This window comes from Erpetoichthys calabaricus, chromosome 6 (genome assembly GCF_900747795.2).
Source record: "Erpetoichthys calabaricus chromosome 6, fErpCal1.3, whole genome shotgun sequence".
Lineage (NCBI taxonomy): Eukaryota > Metazoa > Chordata > Cladistia > Polypteriformes > Polypteridae > Erpetoichthys > Erpetoichthys calabaricus.
The window spans coordinates 146987993-147007502 of record NC_041399.2 but is presented as its reverse complement, the minus strand read 5'-3'; the positions used below and the strand labels follow the sequence as shown (position 1 = coordinate 147007502).

The 19510-nt window shown below is 37.4% G+C and overlaps 1 protein-coding gene across 4 annotated transcripts in view; it reads left to right on the top strand.

Moving 5' to 3' along the window:
* The window catches only part of sugct (succinyl-CoA:glutarate-CoA transferase), a 752804-nt gene that overhangs the window by 714176 nt on the left and 19118 nt on the right, over nucleotides 1-19510 (top strand). For 3 of the 4 annotated variants that reach the window (XM_028803974.2, XM_051928850.1, XM_028803973.2), the window contains one exon: nucleotides 10494-11028. The exons of the other annotated variant lie outside the window; for it this stretch is intronic. In XM_028803974.2, the coding sequence (XP_028659807.1) occupies nucleotides 10494-10657 (164 nt within the window). In that variant the 3' untranslated portion in view covers nucleotides 10658-11028. Of the gene's footprint in view, nucleotides 1-10493; nucleotides 11029-19510 lie in introns of those variants that run through there. 4 annotated transcript variants of the gene reach the window in all.

The window sequence follows — 19510 nt, the reverse complement described above, 5'->3', positions numbered from 1 at the left end:
GGCAGCTCTGGCAGAGTCCCGCTGTCACTGGAAAGGGGTTCGACTTACTGCCAGCAATGAGGACCAAGCTCTGACACTGGTTGTACAGGGACCGAACAGCCCTTATCAGGGGATCCGGCACCCCATACTCCCGCAGCACCCCCCATAGGATTCCCCAAGGGAAACGGTTCGTACGCCGTTTCCAAGTCCACAAAACACATGTAGACTGGTTGGACAAACTCCCATGCACCCTCCAGGAACCTGCTAAGGGTGTAGAGCTGGTCCACTGTTCCGTGACCAGGATGAAAACCACACTGTTCCTCTTGAATCCGAGGTTCGACTATCTGACGGACCCTCCTCTCCAGGACCCCCGAATAGACTTTTCCAGGGAGGCTGAGGAGTGTGATCCCTCTGTAGTTGAAACACATCCTCCGGTCCCCCTTCTTAAAGAGGGGGACCACCACCCCGGTCTGCCAGTCCAGAGGCACTGTCCCCGATGTCCATGTGATGTTGCAGAGGCATGTCAACCAAGACAGTCCTACAACATCCAGAACCTTGAGGAACTCCAGGCATATCTCATCCACCCCCGGGGCCCTTCCACCAAGGAGTTTTTTGACCACCTCGGTGACCTCAGTCCAGAGATGGGGGAGTCTACCTCCGAGTCCCCAGGCTCTGCTTCCTCATTGGAAGACATGTTAGTGGGATCGAGGAGGTCTTCAAAGTACTCCCCCCACTGACCCACAACGTCCCAAGTTGAGGTCAGCAGCACATCATCCCCATCATATACAGTGTTGACACTGCACTGCTTCCCCCTCCTGAGACGCCGGATGGTGGACCAGAATCTCCTCGAAGCCATTCGAAAGTTGTTCTCCATGGCCTCCCCAAACTCCTCCCATGCCCGAGTTTTTGCCTCAGCAACCACCGAAGCCGCATTCCGCTTGGCCTGCCGGTTCCTATTAGCTGCCTCCAGAGTCCCACAGGACAAAATGGTCCTGTAGGACTCCTTCTTCAGCTTGACGGCATCCCTCACTGCTGGTGTCCACCAACGGGTTCGGGGATTGCTGCCACGACAGGCACCGACCACCTTACGGCCATAGATCCGGTCAGCCACCTCAACAATAGAGGCACGGAACATGGCCCATTCGGACTCAATGTCCCCCACCTCCTTTGGAACGTGGTCAAAGTTCTGCCGGACGTGGGAGTTGAAGCTACTTCTGACAGGGGGCTCTGCCAGACGTTCCCAGCAGACCCTCACAACACGTTTGGGCCTACCAGGCCTGACCGGCATCCTCCCCCACCATTGAAGCCAACTCATCACCTGGTGGTGATCAGTTGACAGCTCCATCCCTCTCTTCATCAAGAGATGTCCAAGACATGTGGCCGCAAGTCCGACGACACGGCCACAAAGTCGATCATTGAACGGAGGCCTAGGGTGTCCTGGTGCCAAGTACACATATGAACACCCTTATACTTGAACATGGTGTTCGTTATGGACAATCCGTGATGAGCACAGAAGTCCAATAACAAAACACCGTTCGGGTTCAGATTGGGGGGGCCATTCCTCCCAATCACGCCCTTCCAGGTCTCACTGTCATTGCCCACTTGAGCATTGAAGTCTCTCAGTAGTATTAAGGAGTCCCCAGAAGGTATGCCCTCTAGCACCTCCTCCAGGGACTCCAAAAAGGGTTAGGACTCGTCCTCCCACCCGGAGGCTACCCTCTTGTCCTCCAGGGTAAACCCCAATGAACAGGCTCCAAGTCGGGGGGCAATAAGTATGCCCACACCCGCTCGGCGCCTCTCACTGGGGGCAACTCCAGAGTGGTAGAGAGTCCAGCCCCTCTCAAGGAGATTGGTTCCAGAATCCAAGCTGTGCGTCAAGGTGAGCCTGACTATATCTAGCCGGAACCTCCCGACCTCGCGCACTAGCTCAGGCTCCTTCCCCTTCAGAGAGGTGACACTCCACGTCCCAAGAGCCAGCTTCTGTAGCAGAGGATCGGACCGCCAAGGTCCCCACCTTCGGCCACCACCCAACTCACACTGCACCTGACCTCCTTGGCCCTTCCCATAGGTGGTGAGCCTATGGGAAGGGGGACCCACGTTGCCTCTTCGGGCTGTGCTTGATGAAAATGCAGAAGCTAGCTTTTCTATATTTTACATTTTAAGAAACTTACCTCCATACTTTTTCAGTCTCTCCATAATCTACAATCATCATCAACAAGTGATCATCAGCGGTGACTGTATGCAGAGGGTGCACACCTATAAATACCTGGGAGTGCAGCTGGATGATAAATTGGATTGGACTGCCAATACTGAAGCTCTGTGTAAGAAAGGACAGAGCTGACTATACTTCCTTAGAAGTCTGGCGTCCTTCAACATCTGCAATAAGATGTTGCAGATGCTCTATCAGACGGTTGTGGCGAGCGCCCTCTTCTACGTGGTGGTGTACTGGGGAGGCAGCATAAAGAAGAAGGACGCCTCACGCCTGGACAAACTGGTGAGGAAGGCAGGCTCTATTGTAGGCACGGAGCTGGACAGTTTGCCATCCGTGGCAGAGCGACGGGCACTGAGCAGGCTCCTGTCAATAATGGAGAATCCACTGCATCCACTAAACAGTATCATCACCAGACAGAGGAGCAGCCCACACTATGTGACTCTTCAATTCCACCCGGGGGGGGTAAACGTTAACATTATTCAAAGTTATTGACTGTCTGTATACCTGCATTGTTATCACTCTTTAATTTAATATTTTCTTTATCAGTATGCTGCTGCTGGAGTATGTGAATTTCCCCTTGGGATTAATAAAGTATCTATCTATCTACAAAGCTGGCCTTAGAAAATTTGGAAATGTAATGATTAAAGATTAAATCAGTTTTAAAGTGTAAACTTCAAGTCCTTTGAGTTTAAAGTTGAACGTACTTCTTTATTTTTAGAAAACCACCTACTAGAATAACCACCTAACGTAAACACAATGCAGTTACACTTATTCACTGCAAACTCAATTTGAAATTGGTGCATAATTATCAAAAACATGTAGATCTAAATATGATTTCATTAAGAAAGATCTAAGAGCAGATACATGAAAAGGATTTTGGGACAGCTTAGCTATAGTCTTGATGGACTGAATGGTCTCCACTCGTTTGTCAAAGTTCTTACATTCTTGTTTGGAACAATGTTTTTTAAAAAAGACAGTGTATTAAAAAAGTTAATTAGGTACTGTGCAACTAGTGCTAGTAAATCATTTCACATTGTACTTGAAATTGCATCTCAAGTAACAAGTAGGTTTCATTTTAAGTTTCAATTGTAAAATGACATGGTCTGTCATTAACCTAAGTTATTAAAACAGTAATTGCATTGGTAACATGTTGCAACCCAATAGCACTAAATGTGTAAGGATGACTTCTCCCCAGTAGCATAGTCCATCTGGTGGCTCGAAGAGCCATTTTAATGAAAGGTTATGGTGGCAAGCATAAGGACGTCCTCAAATTACAACAAATATTTTATCATAGGTGAACTCTACAAATTTATATGCTGTTATAAGCTGTATGGTGCATTGAAGTACACTGTGCACATCTTCCTTCAGACAAACAGTATAATATCAAACACTGCTTGTGATTGCCTTCCAGGCCCCCTTAAACCAATTTAATATCAGTGTTGATTCTGCAGACAACTATAAAAGGCTTTCAAGTTATCCTTCAAATATTCAATGTGTTTGCCTCTAAGACCCTAGAATTACTGCAAGTCAAAAGATCGTCAGCGCACAATAACAATAATTTGTCTGTTTCTGAAGCTATATGATCAAGACAGCATAACAATATTTAGTGAATGAATCTGACAAACAATGTTTATACATCTGCATTTTTAACCATCTTTTTTCAGTACAAGGTTAAAAATACATTAGTCCCACCCAGCTACAGAGATTTACCCATGTGCAAAATTTTATATTGTATGTTTTAACATATAGTTTTTGATAAAATATGTCATAACAATAACAATAATAGCAATAAAGAAAGCTTGCAAAAGAAATAGGGTAACTATTCAAGAACCAGTTAGACTTTTTTTTATATGTGTTAATATGTTAGGGCAAGACCAGATAAGGCATGAATTTATACTACTAATTGAACATTTTTCCCAATCAACAGTTTACTGCCAGCAAATAGACCTCTTTCTGTATGTTTAAAAGCAACATTTAATGGTTCACAACAAGTAATATGAACTCTGTCCTTAGACTAGCATATTATAGCTTGTTTATATTTAGGTTTAAAGTTAAAATATCTGGGTATTTTAATTTGTTTTTAGTACTTGCTACTACTAAGAGACTGTCAGCACATGAAAGTCAGTTTTGTATTGTAAATCTTATTTAATGTTTTTAATTAGCAAGGTTGACATGTATAACTACAATGTATACAGTAATCTAATTTTTAATAATTTTATTTCTGACAGTTAATATTTATATATTTTTTTATTACTAAACAGAATCTGCACTAGTAAAAATTTAGAATTGTATAATACACTGTAAGCACTGAGGCACAGCTCAAACTCAGAAATTTTTAAACATTCCAAAAGGAAACACATTTTATTTATGGAACTTAGGCATGGATTTGGTTAAATAATATGTCTTTGTGATTGATGATTTCTAATGTTAAAAGTCAAAGAAACAGCTTTGGGATTTTAAATCGAGTTTTCAATAGTATAAAATCTATTAGTGAGATAAAAAGCCAAGAACACATGCTGACAGCCTGGATGACAATAGATACTCCCACTGCAATTAAAGAGTAAAATGTTATTTTTTAAATATAAAGATTTTAAAACATTTTTCAACACTAGCTTTAAATAATCTTAAAACCACTCCACCTCTTCTGTTAACAGCTTGAAAAGCTGCTTGCCCATTTTGATACTGAAACATGCTCTATGTAAATTGAACTATTTAAATAACATTCTCCATAATTTATTAACTAATTGGACTGTATTGTGTGAAAAAATATGCAATATAATTAAATCATTTAGGCAATACCTTTTTAAATATTCCTTTCATTCATCCCCCACCCCCTTTTCCCAATAGATGATTAAGAAGGTTAGAGTAGAAAAACAACTGTAAGATCAACGATTGTTCTGGATTTTAAAAAAAGAACAGCTGTGTCCAAGAAAAGGAGCCATACTTTGTAGAAATTTGAGATAATCCCTGTTGAGTAAATTTTATCCTTTTTAATTCCAGACAGAATAATAGAGCTCTAAACTCTTGTGAAATTGAGGGTGGTACAGAGTTCATGCAGCTGAGCAAAATTTGGTGGCAAGGTAACAATCTACCAAAAAACAAATTTCATCAGATTGGTCATTGAGGATAGGCGTTGTATCTGGAATGACTCCAAACACAACAAGTCTAGAAGAGTCTAAAAATCTCCAAAGGCACTAAGTGTGTGAGTCTCTCTTAAACCTTCAAAGGCATCAAACGTAAAACCCAACAAAATTACTTTACAGTGGTGGAACAGCAAAGACACATGGGCAGGAGAGGCCTGTAGCTGGTTGTTGCGTATCTCCCAAGTTGAATGTGTTCCTGAGAATATTTTTAGATAGGTTAAGCTTGTTGGTATATGGATGGTCAATATATATAAATTGTATTAATCAATGTTAAGCATAATGTGAGAAAAACAATTTCTGGAAAGTGCCTTGATTTTCTGAGAATGTAAATTTAAGATCTTCTTCTCACCACTATTTTAAAGACTACAATTGTGAGCTGTCTTGTACAAACTGATGTTAATTTGTCGTAATAGCACAGTAGTGTTATAATGATAGATACTGGAGTTGAAAATTAAGGTATGTTACATCTACATAAAAAATGCTTTTGTGTGGCAAGTAGTATTTCTCACACATCTGTGCAAATGACAGGAAAGTAAATTCTGTATTCTGTATGCTTGTATCACATATTACATGTAGAATATCATAACAAAAGTCTAAAATGTATAATTTTTTTTTTTATGTGAAGTATGGTACTTACAAGAATGCATGCTGAAATGAAGAATGTCAGATTTCCTCCATCTGGTATTAAATTGTGCCCATAGCTCACATCAGAATCCCTGCCTGAACACTGGTTGCCCAGTTTCCTTTGCATTGTTTAGTGTATGCAGTTGGTTTGCATGTAGCTACTTATTTTCAGTCTTCACGCCATAATGCAGAGCAATAAGGCCGCTTTCACACTGGCCATTCATATGCCCTGTTGCAACTTAGGTTGATCAGTACCACAACTTCAGAGATGCTGTAGCTGTATTTGGATCCCCTTATTTGTGCAATTGATGTAATGTTTAGAGTGAAGAATTGTGGTGATAGAGAAGGAGTGGGTCAGGAAGGCTAATGTTATGATTTTGCATAACTGGAAAGCTAGAACCAAAAAGAAACCCCCCAAAAACACTTGATTGCTTAAAAGAAACATAATTTATTAATTCAAAAAAAAACCTGAGACTTAACAGTTTTCAGCACAACTGTAGAATAGCAGTTTTCCTACATAAAATATTTGCCTTCAGTATTTTACAGCTAAAAATCACAGCTTTATGCAGGAAAGTCATGTGTGCTGAAGTCATCTGCCCCAGTTATATTACCATAGTAGAAAACACGTATTACTGTTAAACCAACAACTTTCAAAGGTATGTCTGTAGATTAATATGGCTGGCTAAGATATTTTGATTTGATACCTCTCCTAAACTGCCTTAATTTAACTTATTGCCTTTTGTAAAAAGTTGAGGTTCATTGAATTCGTACTTTTATTAATTGTCATTAATGAAGAGTAATGTTGATTGTGAAAATTCACCAAAGCGTTTTTCGAAGCGAATATGCTGTATTCGCCAGTGACCATTTTGGCCAAATATTTTTCTGGAAATTCGCAATGTATCTGGCATAGAAGAACAGTACTCTGTGATGCCTTGGAGGCCAGCATAACATCACAAAGCTGCAGCAGCCATGCACAACCAGTTCGTGCATGCGTCTATAAGATTTTTAATCTGCTTTGCACATACCCGTTGTCAAAACCTGATCAATACTCCAGCTATATTTCCACCATGTATGTATTAAAAAATACAAACAGTTTGCAGGATTTAGCCATGTGCTGCAACTATGAGTCAAAACAAGCCTTAAAAGAGGCTTTCCCCTTCCCTGGTCAGAAAACACAAGGGACTCGGAGAAATAACAACAAAAGATTTATTACTATTTACAAGGTGTTTCTCCTTGATGGAAGAGGAAAGTGATTGAAAAATTAGGGATGATTTATGCAGAAGAGCATTTGGAATTAGACAGTTGTCCAAGGGTGGATACATAAAACCAGAGGAAGAAGGTGATGGCAAAAGGCTGTGCGAGGTACCATTATTGTAGGGAGCCGGAGCACCAAGGCTACTCAGAATATATATATATATATATATATATATATATATATATATATATATATATATATAAGAATATTCCTGTGAGGTTATAGTGGCCAAATGCAGGAGGCTGTAGTTACACACTTGCCTAAAAAACTTTGTAAATACTTTAACTGTAAATTTTGTGCCAATAAAAAATATGCATTGGGGTAATTCTAATATAATTCTAAAAATGTATCAGTACAGAATGAAAAAGAAAATGGCAAACAAAGAAACTAATCTGAAATGGCAACAAATTCACTGAGATAAGTGAAATGAAAAATCTATTATCAAAAAGGTAAGGAAAGGTAAGGAGGAGGACAAAGAATACATAAGTCAGTAGCAAACAAACGTAAAGGTATATTGCTTGAAGTGTAGACTTAAATGAGTATTTCACCAGACTGATCTAGTTGAGCTTGATGGTAAGCTTAGGTCATTGATTATCCTCTTTACCCTTTCTAGGTAGTTCAAGAAAACTTTATGCTTCTCAAAATTACTTAGTGAAGAATATTTTCTTACTGCATTGTCAAAATAAACTGACTTCCAACAATGTCACTGAGTGGGTCGACAATATGTGAAAAATGGGGATATGTGCATATCATATTAAAGAGGGGTGCAGGATGGGTGCCACAACGTGGTATTTCATTTATAACATTTACAATTTATGCTTTTATTTTTTATTGAAGAAAATAATAACATTCCAGACGATCAAGTCTAACTTATACAATGAAGAAGATAAAATTACATACAATCAAGTCAAATTTAACAAAACAGAATGCAACCCCCACCCGAGAGAAAGAGGAAAGAGAACATCTTTAAAAACAACAAAGAAGGGAGAATGTCCTTTTCCTGATATAAATTCTTATTCTGAAATGTTATTAATTGGATCTTGCCTTATTTTTAAAAGGTTTTGAACGGAACCACTAATCGAGAATTAGTTTTTTTCAAATCTGAAATAGTATAGAACATCAGTTACCACTGACTTATAACAGGTGGGCTAGGATTCTTTTAGTTAAACAAGATAAGTCTACAGGTCTGTTTTAGCTAAGTAGATGTGATCTGTAGTTGGCTCCTATATCTGCTTAAAGAAAACAAATTGAGTTGAGGAAGTTGTTTATCCATCTCTGCTTCTAAATAATACCCTCTTGATCTAACTTTCTAACATATTTATTTCATTCATCGGTTAGTTGCTAAACCTTGGCTTTAAAGTAAAGAGTTTGCTAATACAAGATCATAATCTAGTTAAACCGCCACATTTTTTTCCTTTTTATATATATTTTTTTTGTTGTGTTTCTTTTAATCATTAATAAAACTCCCCTTTTCCCTGTAAGAACTGAGCCTAAGCAATGGGCCACTAATTAACTACAGCTACCATCATTTACTTGTCATGGAATAGCCAAAATTTGATTTCTGCCTCAAGTTTTCTTTTCATTTATTTGTGTATTTATTTATTTAGTCCATTTAAATATTATTTTTAAATTCTACTTGTGTTTACTTTCTGTTTATTTTTGATTTTCTCAGTAAATATCATGTATTTCTTTACTGTATATGAATTTATTATGTTAATCATATATTTCTTAGTTTTGGTTCTTGTTTTTTGTGTATTGAGCTCAGTGGTTGGTACCCATCTGACACTGTAGCTATGGGTCCATTCCCAGGTATACAGTATATAAACCAGCAAAAGCCTCAGGGCTAACTCTCAGGTTTGTTCATGTTTGTTCAGCATTTCTTTAGTTTCAGATTTTTCTGAATTTTTTTTTGTAAAGTGTTCTTTTCTCTCTCTGTTTTTTGGACATTCTTAGTGTAAGTGGAGTTTGATTATAGATTTACAGGTTTGGTTTTGTTCTTTCTGTTTGCCTTTTGTAGGCTAAAGCTTTTTTGATTCTCACCTTTAATTTTTCTTTATAATAATTTTTGCACTGTTAAGAAACTCATATTAAAATACTATTTTGTATTGGAAGACAATGGATTTTATGGTTTCCTTCTTTTTTAGCCTTTTTTTCATTTTGACCTATGCAGGCCATGTAGCTTACTTCTTGAGTTTGTAGACAGGGTGATTTTGTTTATAGGCCTCAGCAGGTTTCACTCCCTCTGCCCAAAGAAATCTCACTACTGTGTTTTGTTCAACAATGGTGCAATCCCACAGCGGAGTGTCTATCTTCATTTCAGCTTCACTTCATCTAGACTAAAAGCTAAGCACTGTTCTGTGCGTGTTCGAACTATCTATAAGCCATGTTCCATCATAAGGAACTTGTATTGTGTCAGCTTCTATCCATTGAGGCTACCACATAATTTTCCTCTTGCCATTTCTTTTTGATTTACCCTTTTACTTTAAACAGCTTGCATGGAGGAATATACAGTAGTTCAGTAAAATCAGCACAGGTTGGCAGCTAAAGAGTGTCAAAGTTAAACACCCCAAAGATGTTACACTAATACAGGAACCAATTTGATATTGTATAACAGTAAAGTGCAGATGTTCCACCTAAAACCCTTGAATGAGGTTTGCCAAATATGCACAGTGCATAACTTTCAAAAATAACATCCTTGACATGTCTCTATTAAGCATAACAGATCAGGCATTTTATCTGAGAAAATCAAGCAATAGTGAGGTGTTATTTGTTTATCCATGTAGCCATTTATTCTAATATAGGCTTTACTCGAATAGCATCAAAGCGCATTCTTTTTTGGGGAATATGTGTTAACCAAAATTAAAGCTGTTGTTCAAAGGTTTAAAATTTACAAGTGGATAAAACTAATTAATGAAGAAATTGCAAATATAGCATTATTATTATTCTAAAAGTAGAACAAACCAAAGGGGTTATTATTATCAATTACTGTAACTGACATTGCAAAGTATGTTTGTTATGTATATACTTAGCTAAAGTTATCATCCAGAATGACTTGCAAAGTAAAGTTATAAAATTTACTGTACATACCGTATTTCTACAGTTAGACCCCTAGTAGGTTAAGAAATGTTTATGGGTCATATATTGTTTGAGTGGTGATGACTGCATCAGTAGCCTTGTGTTGTATTTTACTTCTTATGGCCAGATTGTTACCCCTTTAATGTAAGTACTGTATAATATTAACACTTTAATGTTTCTCATTGTGCTGTACTTTTATTTGTAGGTCCTGCTGTTCACTACAATGACTTTGAAGTGACCAACCCTCTCCCTCCTCCTCTTATTGGACAACACACCACTGAGATCCTTAAGAACATGCTTGGTTATGACAATAATACAATTAATGATTTGCTAAAATCTGGAATAATCGCCCAAAATACACTGGATTAATAGAACTGGACCTACCCTTAAGCACAAATTTTGCATTTAATCAAAACCTTTATTTTCACTTTAATACTAAATATTTTGATTAGTCTGACTTTATGATTTATTTTTATAATATACTTTAGACAGCAAAAGGAAACAGTGAAAAAGTCAACAAGATAATGACTTAACCAGATTTATAAAATAGTGTTCTAAGAAATAAGTGCAGTTCAATGTAGTGAAAAACGTGCATGAAGATGATTAATCATTAGTTAAAGTTTTTTACATTGAATCAAAACATGGAAATAAAAAGTGCATTTAATAGCACAATATCAATGACACAGTGTTTACTTAAATACAACATTAATCAATTAGTAAAATGCATTTTACACCAACAATTTAAGTTTTCTGTGTTTTTACTTGGTTTATATTTTTGTTTATTTCAATTCAGACTTGAAAACTACAACTAATAACAGCTCCTGTTATTTCCAGGATGTGTAAAGCTGTGTTGTCTACTTTACAACTGGTAAAGAGAAGAAAAACACAACTACACGCTATTATGCTCTTCTGCTGTAACATTAGGAAGAAAAAGGAGCTCAGCCTGCCTGACAAGAACGATTAAACTAACCTACTGCATTTCTGTAATGAAAAACAAAATCTTTAATTGGAGAGTATTATATATATATATACAGTATATATACATACATACATACATACATACACATATACATATACATATACATATACATATACATATATATATATATATATATATATATATATATATATATATATAGATACATTCTGTAAATGTTTGCCATTAGTCTGAGTTTTTCTATTTTGTGATCATATTTTTAATAAAAAAGTACATTAAAAATTGATGTAACCATTGAAGATTTCTATATATAAACATACTGTATAAATGCAAAATAAAAAACATCTAGAGACATCAAAATAAACAAATAAAAGGAAAGCAGATGTGGAGCTGAAAGAAAATTACAATGGGGACCGAAAAAGGAATGATAAATAAATGAGAAATCATATCACAGACCAACCTCTCTACCAGCCCTTGACTTATCTGCACAGTGGGAAAAAGGTTATGGACAGTAGAACTGGAAGAGTTGTTAATTCTGGATACAAAGAGTTCAGGAAAGACAAAATTTAAAGAATAAAGAATATAAGGGCTAAAGGAGTAGCAATACCAGGAAATTCCCAATGGGAAGCTGAGCGCAGTTTAACTGCAGTTGATGCAGTTCTTAGAAGTCTCTGCTTGATGAGAGAAACTGAAGTGATGGAAGAGAAGAAAGATTCAAGGTGAAGAACTTGTGGAAATAAGGGAATGGGGGAGGTAAGGATCGTGAAGAGCTCACCTAATGTTAGAGGGCAGCAGCAGAAGAACAGTCCCAGAACATGAGTAAAGATGGTTAAAGGAGTCTGGTTCTAAACTCATGAGGTGGTGTCTCTGGGTGTTAGGACAATCTATGGATGAATTTAAATTGCATGTGCTGGTGATTCATATTTTTGAAACAATTTTTGTTGTTTTAAAAAATGTTATTCTAGCACAAGGCTATGTCTGTTAGTATTATGAGATGAACGAGCATTACGTCTAGTAAAACATACAGGGGTCAGAAAATTGGGGAATGGATGACATTATTATTATTATTATTTTTTTATCCAACCCGCTATATCCTAACTACAGGGTCACGGGGGTCTACTGGAGCCAATCCTAGCCAACACAGGGCGCAAGGCAGGAAACAAACCCCAGGCAGGGCGCCAGCCCACCGCAGGGTTGACATTGTGTTATAGGAAATTAACGTTTGCTTACCAGGTTACTTTCATGAGCTTATGTTTCAATAGTTTAAAAATTGTTAGACCAACTGAATGCCTCTTCTGTTAGTATAAATTCAGATTGACTATCCGATATTATGATTTTATACTTGTTGTGATGGATATGCTTTTCAACTGAGCAGAGGCTACAAAAACAGCCAAAGCAGATATAACTATAGTGATTATATTTTTATTGAAGGATCTATATTGAAGTAATATATATTTGTAAGTAGACTAAAGTGCATCCAATGCATACTTCGGCTGTATCTGCACATCTTATAGGTTTATTGAAGTAATATATTATTGTAAATAGACAAAAAGATTAAAGAAAACTTGTACATTGTGCTTACCACCTGCAGAATTCAATTTGACCATTTAAAAAACGAGAAATTAGCCAAGACACAAGCAGAACCTGGACTAGAATGGCCATCTACAGTATTTTGCCACCAAAAAAAATGAAGGGGTACCCCCAACAAAACAGGCCTAACACCTCATGAGATATTAATAGGAGGACCAGTACAAGAGGTAACATCTTCTCCTTTATTGGATCCACAAATAACTTTCAACAATTACAGATGAAATATTACAATACTGACTAATACTGAGCAAAACATTTAAGTCTTTATACCTACAGGTATAAAGCCCATCAGAGATAACAACACTTGAGTTTGAACCTGAAGACTGGGCTATAATAAAAGTCTACAAACAAAGGAATTGTCTGACTTAAAGGAAAAACAAGCCATATCACAGAGGGATCAAGCCATAGATCAGGCTATCAACCATTTGACAACCGAACCTTGGTTTGTTGCAACGTATTCAAGCTCCAGCTAAAAGGATCACAGGTTCCTAATGTAAACAAGCCAACTAAATGTTTAAGGTGTTATGTGCTGGTAACCTTTGACACCAAAAGAGAAAAGTGATCTTTGTGGGTCTCAAATCATAGAAGTCGTCTGGCTGCATTGGATCAAGGGTTTTAGATATTAAATTTCCTTTTCTTTTGGGTATTGGATCCCAAGACTTGACTATTGTATCATTTTTAATCCAACACTACTAAAGGAATTTTTTCACAACGTATTATTTATTTTTCTACAGCAATGTCTTTCCAGGACTATGGATCAAGGGGTGTTATACAAAGGAAAATTAATTCCCTGCAAGCAGAACAAGGCATTTGAAATCTTTATATGAAAGCATGTTCTTATTCAATATTTGTAATTATTGTTTTTATTAATGGAACTAACGCATGATTATTCTGAATTTAATATGTTTTGAACTTGTACAACAATTGGGATAATAGCAAATAATTTAGAAAATGTGATTAGCATAACATGGGCAACACCTAGTGCAAAAACACTGTAAGAGTAAATATTTTTGTTCTATAGGCCCATTGACACTTAGTATGAGAGGATGACAATGTTTACCTTTAAGGATTAATGGCTATATGTAATCTAAAATGTGCAAATACCCACTTCCCATCTTCTGTAGTTAATCAGCGTTTAACACATGACAATTTTTTTTTTTAATTATACTTTATTAATCCCGAAGGAAATTACAAATTTTTACTAATTACTAATTACCAATTGCTATATTTAGTACTACATTAGTGACTATCACTGCATTGGTACTTACAATATTACCAGGTACAGTCAGTCCAATTTAAGCATTATTAGTTATTGTTTTACAATAATAGAATGTACAGCATAGACTTTAACATTAAGGGAAATTTGTTAACTGAGAGGAATGATTATCTTATGGGATGTGTGAAGAACTCAAAATGCAGAGAACGAGGTTTAAGAGTTGGGGAAATTCCCCTTATAATGCTGGATCCATAAATAGTTGTAAACGAGTGATACTAGGTCAGGACAAATCATTCCAGTTTCTCAAGTGCTTTTATCTACGTTAGAGAGGAAACACAATCAGTGTAAAATGAGTTGGTAAGAAGTGACATGAATTGATAAGGATGGAGAGATTGTTATCCTTGGGAGCCAGAAGTGAGGTGATTAATATGGGACTGGAAGGTATGTCTTCAGCTTAGAGAGCTGGAAGTGAAGTCGTTATGGGATGCTGGAAGTGGCGTGTCGTCGTGGAACCGAGGTATTTCCTCATTGTTGTTCTACTGTTTTTCTGAAGAAGAAAGAGAAAAGGCATTAGTACTCCACTCTAACCCCCATCTTTTGATCTTTCATGCTTGTTTGAGGCCTTTGGCTGCCCCCTAAGTGCACGTATGACAGATGGTATATAATAGCGTTTTGGGAATAGGCACACGTAGGACAAAATATCAAAATTTGTTTGTAAAGATAGAGATATAGCTTAAATTAGCAGGTTTTGGTAGCAATACTGGACAAATAATTAATATTACAGCTTCTTGGGCCTAAGTTATATAGAACATAGCTAAACTAAGTAAAAATTGGACACAACAGAGATGGAATTTGTTATGCAAAGAATGACTCGAGTGTACAGTTTATGAATTGGAAAGCCCAGATACAAATCAAAGATCCCAGCTGGTGGCAGAAGATACTGTATTTAACATCAATAAAGAAGCTTGGGTATAACCCTTGCAAATTCAAATGTATCCCTGAAAAGGTCTAGCCTCTTGCATAAATGAAAATAGTAATTACAGGGAGGACTGACACCTACTATCACAGCATATATGCTGCATGTCTTTAGTTCTTTAGTAGAAAACATTGGTACCTAGTATAGACCACAGCCAGATATAAATCAGGGTGACCTTGTGAATGCAAGCATGAAGATGTGAGCAAAGTAGTTAGTATAAGGACTCTATCTCTGGTCATTGTTATACATCTGTCATTGACAACATAAACTAATACCTCTTAAACTAAATACTTACACTGTCTGTGTCACTACCAACAGTTTTATTAAATGTCTGATCACAGATACAATATAGGACTAGGTACATTTTTGTGAACTAATAAATCTAATATTTATTGCATGAGAAGGAAATCAAATAGTTACTATAAATAGGAGAAAATATGATACTAGTATTTGTTGACAATGCTTAATCATCATATTTAGAACTTCTTAAAAGACACATTTCTGAAATTTATAAAGGGAAAAATTATAACTAATAGAACTATCACACACATGATCTACACAATTAAAAACAGTGTTTAAGTAGAATAATTGGTTAACTGCAAGTCACAATGGGATTTCTTTGAAAACTTGTCAGCCTATGTTTATTTAACTGCATGGACAAACTACTGTTATATTGTTACAGGCTCTCCCAGAACTGGCCAAACTCTAAGGAGGACTCCTTTTGCACCACTCATAACCCCAGAGTGTCTTTGATGGTACTTATCTTGTCTGTAGATTGAAAGTTTATACAGTGTAAAGGCCAGCTCTGACACAGACAGGTGTAGGACACGGGTTTCAAAGCACACAAGAGTTTTTATTTTCTTTTACCTTGTGGGCAATGCCTTCCCCATTCCCACAAGCTCAACACAGTCCCAAACCACACAGCACCTAATTTTCTCTTCTCTTCTCCTCTACTCCTCCTCGGCACGGAGTCGTGGCTGGTGGATCCTTTTATAATGTACCTGGAAGTGCTTCAGGTGCTTGATGACCTATTTCTGGCAGCACTTCTGGGTGTGGCAGAAAAGCTGCTCTGTAGGTCTCAGCAGCAGCTACAGCACCCCCTGGTGGTGCCCATGGATCCCAACAGGGCTGCACCAAACTCCAACTCCCATGAAGCCCTGTGGGAGTCCCAGGCACTGCAGCACCCCAGGGGGGCTGCCATCTAGCGCTCCAGGGGAGGTAATGCTCTGGATAGGCTGGTTCCCCCTGTCCTCCCAACGACTTGCTATTTTGGCCGATGTTAAGTGTCCTTTAAACAATGATTACAATTATACAGTATTTCTAGATGGTAAAAGACTTGCTCATAACAGCAACTGGTGATACTTATTATGGTTGTCTTTATGTCAAATCTCTTTTTGAATTAAGACTTAGGATAAATATGGTGACTTAAATGAAAATGTTAAAAACAAAAGAGAGGAATTGTAAGGAACTGCTTGCTACTGCCTGTCTGTGAAACTAGGAAATACTGACTTCATTTATAAATACACATTTTAGATTAGAAAATGAGATTGTATATAACATTTAACTTTGTGCTTTGTTCTGTGATAACACTTTGCATAAGACAAGTCTTATTTCATACACTTAGGATTTTCAATATGTTTTTGGGACTTTACAGAAAACCTACTTCAGAGATGTGTTTCTGGAGTATACTATTTATCTAATGCAGGTTGGTGAAAATTAAAATACAGTATACTCAAATGTATTATACTGTATAAATGAACCTAACTGATAAAAACTTTCTGGTAGATTTCTTCAGTCTGCCATGACACTTTGAAGGAGGCACATGGGAGCGCCATCTATGGGTGCAAATAAAGGATGACTGCATTTGAATTTCACATATAACAATTTTTCAGGACTCATGACACAGTCCAGTTTCGTAGATGTTGGTGGTGTAGTTATGAGAAATTCCCTTTAAACAGCCTTTTGAAAGTTATGTAAAGTTTTGTCCTACCGTGATACCAATATAAGTGAAGATCTGTAGAAGTTGAAAGCACTTCCCAGACAGACGTTTTCAACCCAGACGAGATCACATTAGCAAGTATGAACAGGGCAAGAATTTAAAGCCAGTAAAAACTGCATTATGATGGTTTTATTTGTAATCTAATTATGCAGTAAAGCTTTAAAACAAAAAACACTACCGATTGCAATACTGCAAACTTTTATCGTTCACTTTTAAAACTAGCACCCTCAACTTATTTTACCCAACAACTCCAGTAACAACTCCAGTAACAATTGCCAAAGCTGCCTAATGAAGCAATACACCTGGGGTTTCTGGGTTTTGCAGTCCATTTAAGTGGTACTACTAAAGGGTCTTCTGCATATTTCTGCAATAGGTTGACCTCTCAATTTCCTTTTAATTATTGATGACAAACCCTGGAATATGCAGATCTGTACATCTCAAACCTGTGAATCACAAGGGTCAGCCTGTAACTTATTGGGTCTGGATTCGGTAAAGTAGTAGTGCCTTAGTGACGTGAACATTCATCTCTAGTGCTAGAAAATCAATGCCTCTGGTTCAGAGAGAGCTAGTAATTGTGATCAGAAATGTTTTGAGATTTGTTTGAGAGTCAAGATTCACAAGCCAAGCTGCTAGCTAAAGCAATGTTAGCAATGCAAGGTAGGGTCTCAGACTGACCCAGTACTAATAGAAATGGTCTTTAATTTTTTCAGCACCAACTCTTTAAGAAAAGTTAAGTCTTACTAAGAAGTTAAGTCCATTACTTATTTTAAATTGTACATGTTTTAACTTCTCCCTGTACTAATAGGCCCTTGAATGATTAAATATGAACATAACATTAACAACTGTGGTTCTGTCTGTACTTCATTTGTAGCTTGGCATACATCTCATCACCCTTAGCACATTTGTGCATTTCCTTCCTATATTTTGAACTAGATGTCCCTGTGGCTCCACCCGAGTAGTAGTGAAACAGGACAAACTTTAAAAATCAATTTAAAAAAAAGTCAATTTGTATTGAGATGAATTTATATTGATAACTTTTGTATCCGAGAGCCTCTTGATATATAATATTTTTGGTTTTGCTATCAGGGGTGAGAATGTAGCTGTGATCTCTTTGCCAAAAATGTAAAAAGTTGGCAGGGTATCTATGGCCAAGAGTAAGGTAAGTACGCTCTATCGTCAGACGTTGGCTTGAACATTGTGTGTTTGATCGTGTTCAGCTCTGACAGGAGGGTGTCCTCCGCGTGGGGAGAAGAGCACATGGCCATGATATCTCTGCCAATGAGCAGGTACTCTCTAAAACACACGTAGCTGTGATCTCTCTCTCAAAAACATCAAACATTACTCTTTAACAATCGGTAAATGGTAATGTCTGCTGAACAAACAGGTATCGATAGCTAAGCGGAGGGAGAGGTAGAGCAACTCGAATGGAGGCTGGTGTGTGAGTAAGGATGGCCCTGCCTGGCTCCCTACTCCTGAGGTCCTGCCTGCCCCTCCCCTCAGCCCACAGCCTGTGTCTCGGATTCACGTGAATAAATCGGTGCCACAGCTGAACTATGATACTTAGCATGATGTGAGAAGTCACAAAATCAACTGGAATGTTCAAGCAAATTATAGATAAAAACCCAATCTAAATCCGTTAAGTATTTCTCTCATACAGACATACAGACAGACACACGTTGGATTTTATATATAGATAGCTATATTATCTATATTCAATTTTATTATTTATATTTCTATTTATATTATCTATTTTTGTCAAATCAATAAATTATTGTATTTAATCAAATTTACATTAAGAACAATATTTATCTCAAATATAGGTGTGGACACCTAATGCACTTTTCTAAACCTTCAGTAGCATTTTGTGCCAATTTATTATACCTCCATCAATCGCTGAGAAGCTGATCAGGAGCCTGGGAAAGGTGTTTGACTACAGCCTCTGAGATACATCTCCCATCCAGACATCTATCAAGGAGCTCAAGGCTTGGCTGACAAACCAAGACTAGTCGGGTCTGCCTGGTAGATTTAAATTCTGGATATATTAGCACAACGTCCTGCACTAAATTCTCAAGCCTTTTTTTTTTGTTATGTGAGGTGCTAATTACTGCCACTGACATTTTGAAGATGATGGTTAGCTGATTCCTGCACAGGTGGTTAGGATTTCCACCAAACCTCAGCTTGGTAGCATCACTGTGGAGTTTAAAGTTTCTCACACAAGTGAAGCACTGCAGTACAGAGAATCCAGAGAGCCTAAGGTTTCAAAAACAGGCATAGGATTTGGGACTGGCAAGAAGTAGAAGGTCCACAAAGACCTGAACTTGACAGAGACTCTGTTAAGGCATAGGACACTGCTGGGAACACTGGTAACTGGGCAGCAGTTCTAGGCAGCCCCATTTAACCGCAGTATTTCAGGACCAAGAGTAAGGAAAGGTGCCAACTCATCAAGGAGTAAGTCCAAGTAGGAACCACACATGAGTAGGATATTGCCTGGTCTGACATCCTGC